Consider the following 10,188-nt stretch of genomic DNA (forward strand, 5'->3'; position numbering starts at 1 on the left):
AGCAGAGCAGCACAACCGCCCAGGAGTGGCCTCGCGTGGCTGTGGCACCTCTGGGACGTCACCATTCCCGTGGCAGTTCAGCTCCCATCACGTGCTCCAGGCCTGGATAAAGCTGCTAAAAACCTGGAGCGTGTCCTCCCCACCCGGACCCCGCGCCCCTGAATCGCTGGAACTGCAGACTAACGAGGGAGGGGGTCCTGCACTTCCCTCCTGGAATTCGCCACCAGAGCCCGGGAACAGGGGGGGCTGGAGCACTGGGGTGAACTGTGGGGTGGGGGAAGGCCCCCAGTGGGTTGGTTTTAGGCGTCGTGTGACTGTCGGGACCTTTGCGCTGTGCGCAAACCGCGGGGAAACGCTGCTGGAATGACCTGCTAGGACCTCTAGGAACTGTAAAGGCTCTGCAGCCAAACCTGGTGTAAGTAGCTAGTACATGGAAGTACGGTATCAATTAAAAACTCTATCAACCAGACAGTGTGTGTCTTTGTTCTCTTTATTATCCTGCCTGTTCTGGAGTCTCTCCTGTCGTGCCCGAACACAGAGAGTCTTTGCAGAGACCAACCTTTACCACCAGCCTTGAAAAAAACCCAGTTTTTCACTTGTTACCCTGTGAGATTCTCGAGCAAAACCTTTTTTTCTCCTGCCTACAACACCACATCTGTCTGCAGGAACTGGAAAAGTGAAAGATGTGTCCCAAAAAGAAAAAAAGCATCTCCAGGAGATGCCCCTGTGGGATACGGGGAGGTGCAGGACGAGGGGACGGCCCTTCTTTACCACCTGAGGTAGCTCTCAAGAAGTTCTTAGTCTGCTCCTCTTTTTGACTTTACCAGAGGGTTTTCAGTGCTTCACAGGGGCTGGGGAGCAGAGCTGAAGTGGGAGACAAGTTTTGTGACCTTACCTAAAAAAAAAAAATTATCAAATCTCTGTGGGCTCAACACCGTGGTCAGTGCTGGAAACTCTGGAGTTACAATCTGCTCCCTCCTCTGTTGCTGTGGGTTTGGAGTTGGGATAATGCAGGCAAATCATTGTAGGGAAAATGGTAACATCCAGCTGAACTTGAAGAGGGTCTGCTTTCCCCCCCCTTTTGGATATTAGGTTTTAGGGAACTGTTGCCCAGACTACAAGTGAAAAGTGTGCTCCAGTTGCCAGACTTGGCTCTGGATTTGGGAGCAATCCTACTGCACTGTAGTAGTTTACTAGACACCCACTCTAAAAAAAGGGTTGTTGAACAACTGCCAGTTAGAAATCTGGCCTGGGCCTGACTTACAAATGGAGTAATTTCCGTGATTTTTAGCAAACACATAAAAAGCAGCAGAACAAAGCAGAGGGAATTCCATAGGTGGGAAGCATGCCTGGAGTCACAAGCACTTTGGAACTACTTGGAAGCATCAGTGTAGCAAAATTTGTCAACTCTAGCAAGCAGTACAGGCTCCATTGCAGGAGGGATGTAACATCTGCCATAGGACAAACCCAAACCTCCCCCACTTTAAGGTACAATTCCACCCTGGCCAATCTTTCTGCCTTTTTCCCCCCTTCCAATCCCACTTGTTGAGCTCAACTGATCTACATGGGAGGCCAGAAAACAAATTTTACTCTGCTTAACCCTCTGAAAAGGTAAGTTTGCATAGGAAAGAGGGAATTTAGAGCGCGATTCCTGGGCAGCAGGGGGTCATTTAGGATGAATGCTGACTATTCAAACCAGTGAGCAATTAGCACAAGAATTAGGACTAACTGTGAAAAATGGGGTGTTTTCTGTCTGTCCCTCTAGATGGTGCTGTGCTGTAACATGAGAGAACAGTGTAAAATGTACAACCATTTCACTAAGGTGGTGTCCTCCTGTGAGGGCTTTGCCTCCTGGTTATTTCTCTTGCATGAGGCTGCCTTCCTTCCCGGGGTTTCCCAGAAGGAGGTGGATCCCATACCTTGTCCTACTTGCCTGGTTGCTGTTGCAGGACGTGGCTCCACAGGTTACTCCTACCACTGTGTGTCTGTGTACTCCAGGAGTAAACCTGCTGTGCAAGGCAGATGGAAGGAGCTGAGAGTATTGACACTTGCTAAATGAAAGGAGGGACACAGGGGATTCTCATACTTACATCATCCTGCCTCCCAAAGCAGGAATATTTCAGGATCTGTTCTCAATTCCCTCCAGAATCAGGTGCCTCCAGGCATAGGGGCCCATCCTTCCTACTGTACATTTTTAACTATTTTAGTGCATTACAGTCTCACCCTACTCTGCCTGTGCATGGGCAGCTCAAAGTCCAGATCAATTTACCAAGCAGCTAATTAATTAAATTCTTCCTGTTTTGACACCAGTAAGTCTGTTTAGTCTGCAATACATGGTGGAACATCACCCTAAAATGCCCTCATCCCCAGTCCTGCAGGTCAGAGTGACATGACATCCATACCCTTTACCTCTGCAATGGAGAACTAGCATATTTAGCAAATAAAGGTGGTGGTGACAGCAGCTAAGGAATGACAGGTAACATTTACAAAGCCATTGAGGTGATGATGGAACTGAAACTTGGGAAGGAGCCGTGCTGCCCACACCCCTGTGCCTTTTGCTCAGCATGCTTCAACAGAAGAGTCCTTTAGCAATGGGCTGGCAGCTCAGGATGGAGTCATGAGACCAAAGTCAAGGCTGTACAGAGTCCAAGGCAAATGGAAGAGAATTTACACTTCCCCGTGTTTCCTCCCGGCGGCGCAGAGCTCCCCTCAAACCTGGCTGGCATGACGTGGTCCTTCTGTCTTCAGAGCCCCTGCAAGGGAGAGAAGCCCTCTTGGACCTCACCAAAGTGAGGGTTGTGATGGGATTAGCACAGCAGCTGACAGGACGTGAGCAAGAATTTAAAAGGTTTTAATCCTTCCCAGGAGATGTTTCCTTTGGAGATGGAGCCCTTGCAGCCCTCGTGGGCACAGCTCCCCATCTGCAGGGGGTGCTGATGATTCCCAACTCAACAGGGACGGGCAAAGGAGGTGTAATTACATCATAAAAGTGGATGTGTGTGTTGGTTTGGGGTTTAAAGTAGGATGATTACACCCACCACCTAAAGGCACCTGTGTTGCTTCTGAGGCCCAGAGGAGGAGCACAGCCGTGCTCCAGGAGTCTCCCATCCGCCTGTTCTCCAGCCCTGCAGCACCTAACTCACTTCAGGGAGGCTGGAAGGTGGACACACACAGAAGCAGTGACTGAGTTTCCTCATCCCCTACCTTGGTGCCGTTCACTCTGCTGTCTCCTCTCCGCTATTCCTCCACAGGTACGGCACAGTTTTCCTTGTTTTCTGATGGAATCGCAAGATAGTCTGTCCTGCAGTTGAAAGGGAAGGAGGAAAGCATAACCTCAAGTGCTACAGTGCAAAAGCCAGTTTGGGTCCATTCACCTGGAGGTGTCTCTGAGGTGACAAACGTCACCTGTAGAAGATGCTCGTGGCGGGAAACTCCCCTTGGCATAGTCAGGAGCAAACACAGAGCCTTCCCTACTGGAAAATCCTACACATACAGCCTTCCTACTATGTACAAAGAGCACCCTTATCCATGCCAAGTGTGGAGAAAGATGGGAATGGGCCAGTAAGAAACCAGCCCTTCCAGGAGAGCATCTCCACGCAGTCCAAACCAGGCCACCCTGGGACACCACAGTGTGGCCACGCTCCCCACCTGCACTGTGGAAGTGCCCCTTGGTACTCCTAAACATTACAAAGATTTTTGGACACCCAACTAGACCATGCAAGAGCAAGGTTCGGTTTTCTTGCAGTCTGATCCGGCCTGGGACACCCGAAGAACCCTGGCAAAACAACTGGGACCTCCAGAGGTTCCACACTTACGCGTTTTCCTGGGCAGCCTCCTCTGCCTTGGAGACTTTCCTGTAGCAATAGACCATTTCTATCAGCAGCCACAGGGTGAGGAAGACCAGCAGAATATACATCATAATTTCTGAGATGACAGAGGTGAAGTCTTCTCCAGCTGTTCAAGAAAATGAAACAGTCTCTGATCATGGGAGCACAGCAGCTCCATGGACACATCCCACCCTGTGTCATCCTTCCTAGATGAAGATATCTCCTTGCCAGAGATACCCAGGTGCCACTAGGCTGTGAGGGGGTAAAAGAGAGTGACCAGGAGAGGCTGCCAAGAGCAGCAGTCCCACCGGGTGTCTCCAGTGGGATCAGACACGCACAGCCTGGCGTGTTCCTCACGTTCTGTGCCACCCCCACATCCACAGGGATTGCTCACCCTTGGCCTGTCTCATCCTCACGCTCTGTTTCCTCCCTGCGTCCTACTCGCTGGTGCTACTTGAGATCAAAACACGGAGATGCTTGTGGGGAAGAGGGAGGGGAACACCCAGCAGGAAAACGGGAGGGCTGAGAGCTCCCGCCCCTCTCTGAAAGAACAGCAGAATTCCCACTGTTCTCTAGCAAGCCGGGGTTCCAGGCTGAACCGAGCAAACCCGAGAGGAACAGAAGGACTCGGGAGCACCGGAGAGGGAAGGAGGGTGGCAGCAAGAGAGTGATATCAAAATGGAGAATGAGCCGTTCCCGCAGGGAGGGGGCGGCAGCAAGGAACGCTGCGGCTCCCTGGGAAAGGCGGTGCTGTAGCATCCCAGAGCCGCCGCAGGAGGAGCTGGCAACCCCTGCTCGCGCCTGCCCAGCTGTGCCCAGCTGTGCCCCGGCCTGCCAGGCTGGCTGTGCCTCCCCACGCTCACACACAGCCCCGTTTGCAGCCAGCGAACAGCGGGCAGGTCCGTCCCGCTGAGCCCTGTGCGGTGCTTGGCAAGCACAGACAGACTGTGTGGCGGCTCAGCCGCCCTCTCCTGCGCTGCCACGACAAACCCCATCCCTGGAGGACAACACCCACGGCCAGAGGCGGCACAACACGCTCCCGGCCAGCCCGTCCTACCCTCCTCCACCACGGTGAGGTGGATGAGCCGGGAGCTGGTGAAGAGGGGCCGGTGGATCTCGAACTCGAACTCCCGGGTGATGTTACAGGTGTAGATCCCAGAGTCGTTCAGGGTCACGTTTACCACGGTGATGGACACGTCCTGCATGTCTTTGCTCCCGTTCCACTGTATCCGACCGCTGAAGCGGGTCGGGAATTCTTGGTTGGTTTTCCTGTGCTCGTAGATCTGTGAGGGAACGTGAAAGGGAGCTCTGGTTAATCCCTGACAGGAACAGCATCCCCCTCTAGCTACACCCATGGATGTTCTGGGCTCCCTTAGTAACAGCAGCTATTCATATTCCATCATCCTTTACCTCAAAATATCAGGCGACTTTAGAAAAGACAGAGAATTGAATTATCCGAAAACTGGCATCTCCATCACTGGGGCAGAAAAACTGAGGCACAGAAAATCACTGACACACGTGGACAGTGGCACAAAAAAAGCAGAAATGGAACTAAAAACCAGGATCCTGCAGTCTTTGTGCCTCTCAGCCACTGCATGTAAGATCATCTTGAGAAAGAACCACAGAATATTTACAGCAAAGACAAACAGTCATTTTCGGGAAGCCCTGGGATATTGGGCTGAGGTGAAGGATAAATATGACAGTGGGATATCCTGGCTGACCACAGTCCCCATCATTACACTGCCTGTCCCAGCTCACCTCCATTGGCATTCTTTGGGTTGCCACTGGTAAATGTATCACTCTGAAAGTGAATCCCCATCCCTACTCAGCGTGGTCCCTTTAGTTGTCAGACAGAAGGAGAATATTCGTCATCTTGCCTGGCCCTGCTCAGTCAAGATGAAATGCAGCCACTGATCTAATGCTCCATACTCAGATAAAATAGCTAGAAAGAAATGTGCACTCAGCTTTACCTCCATTTCACCATCCTTTCTTGCATCCCAGTTGCCCCCCATCTGTGCAATTTCCATTTTGATTCACTCTGGAAATGGATTTTACCTTTTCCTGACAGGGATCCAAAACAAGCCCCAGAGATCCTCCCACAGTCAGGACCACACTGCTTTCCCTGAGGCAAAATAAAGTAAATCCTGTCCTGCAGTTTTCTTGGAGGTCAATTTACCTTCCAGAATAACAGCTTTGGGATTCAGAAGGGATTCAGACCTGGCCAAGGGTACCAAGTGTCACTCCATACTTCTGCCTCCCTTCTTGATATCCTTAGATACTGGACTTGAGGTATTCCAGGAATGAACTGAAAACTGGCATTCATGTATCCATGACCCAAATGTTTGAACTCTGGAACAGATTCTAGCTTTTCTTGACATGGGTTCATGCTGTGCCCAAGAGTGAAAATAGGCTAAGCAAGGAAAAGACACTTTAGTTGCTGTTCAAAATTGGTGCTGGGTGAAAATGCTGCAGAAATTGTGAAGACCTGCAGCTCAGAGCTGAACTCCAAGCTCATCTCTCTGCCAAGCTACAAAAGCAGTCCGTGGGGCATTTCTATAGACTTGGAATCAGAATGTGGCAGAAAGCTTTTGTTCAGATCTGGGTCTCTCTCCCTCCCTTGCACAGTCTTCCTTGGGGATCCTGCCCCAGGACAAACTTACACTCCCACAGATACCTCTTGGCTTCTCCCACACGAGTTCACTGGGCTGTGTTTCCCTGTAAGACCTATGAAAACAAGTTCCCAAACATACATACGAGTTCATCCTTTCCACCCTCGGGCCTGTAGTACCATTCCACCACCGTGCTGGCCGTGACCTCTTCCCTCTTCATGCAGGAGATGCAGAGCAGCTTCATGTCTGTTCCTTGGACAGCCTCTGTCTCAGATGGGACTTCAACACAGACTGCAGAACAAACACCAGCTGGGGGAAAGGAGCAGCAGAGAAGTAGTGTTAAGGTAGAATTAGAGAGGCATCAGTCATCCACATCTTAGCATTTATGATCACATCGTCATCCCCCATGGAAAATGGTTTGATTCATTACCAGCACCGTCTGACAACAGATTAAGTCTCAAATGTCAAATTTTACCAAGCTTCCTTCTCTGAGATATTAATAATTCATAATAAGTAACAGAGGCTGATCACTTCACACAGATTCACCTCTCCAGCATGTCCTTTGCCACAACTTTCATCTCTCCCCTCGTAATTAATGCCACTTTAAAGGCATTGTTCGTTCCCTCCCATGCGTGCTGAGCATGCTCCTGTTCCAGCAGCAATTACAGTCTGGGGCGAGGGAAAGCCCAGAATTCCAGTGTGGAGGAACAGCTCGCTCTTTGTGCTAAGTTAAAAGGTCTGGATGCTTTAATCCATCAATGTGTTCAGAATCCGTGAGGATTTGCCACCCTTCCCGTCTCTGGGCTTCCTGGGCAGTACTGGGAACCAAGGGGTTTGGACATGAGTGAATTTGGCAGCAGGAGGAGTTATTGATTTCACATGCATTCCTGCTCAAAACGCTTCCAATCAGGTCTGTGCTAATGCTGGAAACTCTCAGCTACTGCTCTTGCAAAGAAGGGGAAAATCGTTGCATGTGAAAGCACAGACTTGGGCAGGAAAGGATCGTTTCAGCACAACGTCTCAGCCCAAATCCCTGCTGACATTTGTCCCCTGGGCTAAACAATACTGGGCTCTGTCTGCCCAAGCCTGTCTCCAGAGCCCAGACGCTGACTTTGCTGGCTGCTCCCTCCTCCCCAGCCTCAGAGACACCATTAACCCGCTCTCTGGAGCACTGTATGATCCCGGGAACTATTCCTGGAAACAGCCCGATTCCAATTCTCCCGTACTACCAGCTCCATGAGTAGCACCAGCTTTCAGGGAGAAATAAGGAAAAGCTACAGGATCCTGCTTTATTCCAGTAAAATCAGATGCACACACACACACACATACACAGACATGCACCCAACACACAGGGCTGGAGGGACGTGCACATCAAAATGTGGCCGTGTTGGCAAGACCAACCCCCCTTTCCCTGTGGCAGTTGCAATTGCAATAAACTGATTTACTCCAGTTTGTACAGACTACACGGAAACTAAGCACTAGCACACAGCTTAATGCTCTGCACACCCTCCCTGAAGGCGACTAAACGTTAAATTACACTGCAAATTTCCAAACAACAGCAGACAGCAGAGGACATGCACATGCTTTGTGCCGTGAGTCTCCTCAGCACCGAGGGGTTTTCTCTGCTCATACCAACTCCGTCACATTCACACCAACTCTGCACGAACGTAATTCCCTTCTCCCGTAAACAAAACAAGACAAAACAAATAAAGAGCCGCTCGGAAAGCAGCGTGAAGGGAGCCCTGCTAGGAAATTCAAAGCAGCATCCTTAGGAGGTGTGGGAATGGAAGCACCTACCCCAGAGCAGCAGCACGAGCGAGGACGCCCAGAGCATCGGCGGCAGCGCAGCCATTGTTCCGAGGGCTCAGCCTGGGCAGAGGCTCCTTCCCGAAGATGCTGCTCCGCTCCTCGCCGCGGGCGCGGCGCAACAGGATGTCGGGCGAGCGGGAGCCGCGGGCGCGCTGGGGAGGCGCGGGCGGCGGATCGCGGTGGCCCCGAGCTCCGGGCGAGGGCAGGGCTTGGGGGGGCGGCGGCAGCACCACGGACAGAGCCCGGGGCCGGACAGCTCCGCCGGGCTCCGCGGGGCGCGGCCGGCGCTGCGGGAGGAGGATGCGCTGGGGCCGCGGGTGCGGGAGGATGATGCGCGGGCGGGCGGAGGCGGGAGGATGCGGGAGGATGCGGGAGGATGCGGAGCAGCGACAGCGGCAGCAGCAGCAGCAGGTGCCCCGCGCGGGGCGCGGCCGCCGCTCTTTGTTCCCGCGGGATGCGGGGCGCGGATCCCGGGCGGGAGGAGGATGCCGAGGATGCTGGAGCAGCCCGGGCGGGGGGCACGGCCGGCACAGGCATGCGCGGCCACCTCCCCCGGCCCCGGGGCGTGCAGGGCTCCTCCCGCTCCCCGGGGCTCCAGTGACCCCTGGGCTGCCTCCCCCTCTCCCCGGCTAGAGGGGGGATATCATAGAATCACACTGGAATGGACCTTAAACGCCACCCAGTTCCACCCCCTGCCACGGGCAGCGACACCTTCCACCAGACCAGGTTGCTCCAACATCCAACCTGGCTTTGAACACTTCCAGGGATGTGGCATCCACAACCTCCCTGGGTAACCTATCACACAACCTGTCACACCACCACACAGTAAAGAATTCCTCCCTAACATCCAACCTGAATTTCAGTTTGCACCCCTCACTCCTTGTCCTGTCTCTGTGGCTCAGCACCACATATCAGCATCACTGTCCTGCCTCCAAAAAAAGCCAAGGGGGGAGGGTGGGGGGAGTTATCCCTGCAGGGTCACAGAAAGGCCTCTGCTGTAATAAGTTTAATACTAACATTTGCACGGCTCTGAAGGTCACAGTTGGAAATACTGGGAAATCCTCTCGCCTCATGTTCCAGCCTGATTCCCGGGAGTTTAATGCCAGCAGCAGGCTGGGCTTTCTCTCCTTGGACCGTGGCCACCATGCCCCGGAGGGTTCCTCCAACTTTGAAGGTCACAGTGGACAGAGAGGGGGAAATGAAGTGCTTTTTAAATGCGCTCCCTCTTCTGAAACCATCTGCAGCTCGATACACAGCACAATTAAACCTGACCACCCCCACAGGGGAACGACATGGGAGCGACTGGCAGTGCCAAAACTCAGAGTGCAGATGGCCAGACCCACCCAAACAGGGGCATTTGCAGCCAGCAGAAAGCACCAGGTTCAGCTGCACACGGGCTCTCAGCTGGGCACACAGTGCTGGTGGTGTCACTGTCACAGCCCTGGGGGGGCACGGGGGCTGAGGGCACACACTTGCACTCAGGTCCCTGCACTGCTTGAGCAGAGCAGGCACAGAACAAAGCCAGCACTTTTCCTAGACATCACCTAATTGTGTTTGTATCAGCAGGCTGCATTCATCATCTGCCAAGAGCCACACACAGCCACTGCCTCCACGTCACCCTTCACAGGCTCCTGTGATGGCTCCAAGTAATTCCCAGCTAAGGACATCCTCCTCATTCCTTGCTCTGCTTCACTGTGCTGACAGCACAGGTTACTCTGCCCTGTTCCAACCCACGGCTGCTGTGAGCCCTGAAACCTTTGCAGCCCAAAATAGTCCAGCAGGGACTGACCACAGCCATGGCAGCCCCTACATGCTGGCTGGCAGGTCTCACTGTCCCTCTGCTCCCAGCCTTCCTTCTTTCCTTCCTTCCCTCCTTCCTTCTTTCCTTCCTTCCCTCCTTCCTTCTTTCCTTCTCTTCCTTCCTTCTTTCCTTCCCTTCCTTC

General features: G+C 52.9%; 1 protein-coding gene across 2 annotated transcripts in view; it reads right to left on the minus strand.

The window, feature by feature from the left end:
- Positions 1-476: 476 nt before the first annotated feature.
- Positions 477-10,188, minus strand: part of SCN3B (sodium voltage-gated channel beta subunit 3) — a 13,742-nt gene continuing 4,030 nt past the window's right edge. Inside the window, exons 1-6 of one of the 2 annotated variants that reach the window (XM_017809651.1) lie at positions 8,234-8,361; positions 6,582-6,745; positions 4,885-5,110; positions 3,816-3,954; positions 3,205-3,301; positions 477-2,753 (exon numbers count right to left, since the gene is read on the minus strand). In XM_017809651.1, coding sequence (XP_017665140.1) covers positions 3,238-3,301; positions 3,816-3,954; positions 4,885-5,110; positions 6,582-6,745; positions 8,234-8,288 — 648 coding nt within the window. In that variant the 5' untranslated portion in view covers positions 8,289-8,361 and the 3' untranslated portion in view covers positions 477-2,753; positions 3,205-3,237. Of the gene's footprint in view, positions 2,754-3,204; positions 3,302-3,815; positions 3,955-4,884; positions 5,111-6,581; positions 6,746-8,233; positions 8,362-10,188 lie in introns of those variants that run through there. The other variant, XM_017809652.1, reaches the window with a different exon arrangement.

This window comes from Lepidothrix coronata, unplaced genomic scaffold (genome assembly GCF_001604755.1).
Source record: "Lepidothrix coronata isolate B3197 unplaced genomic scaffold, Lepidothrix_coronata-1.0 Scaffold27, whole genome shotgun sequence".
In the NCBI taxonomy this organism is placed as follows: domain Eukaryota; kingdom Metazoa; phylum Chordata; class Aves; order Passeriformes; family Pipridae; genus Lepidothrix; species Lepidothrix coronata.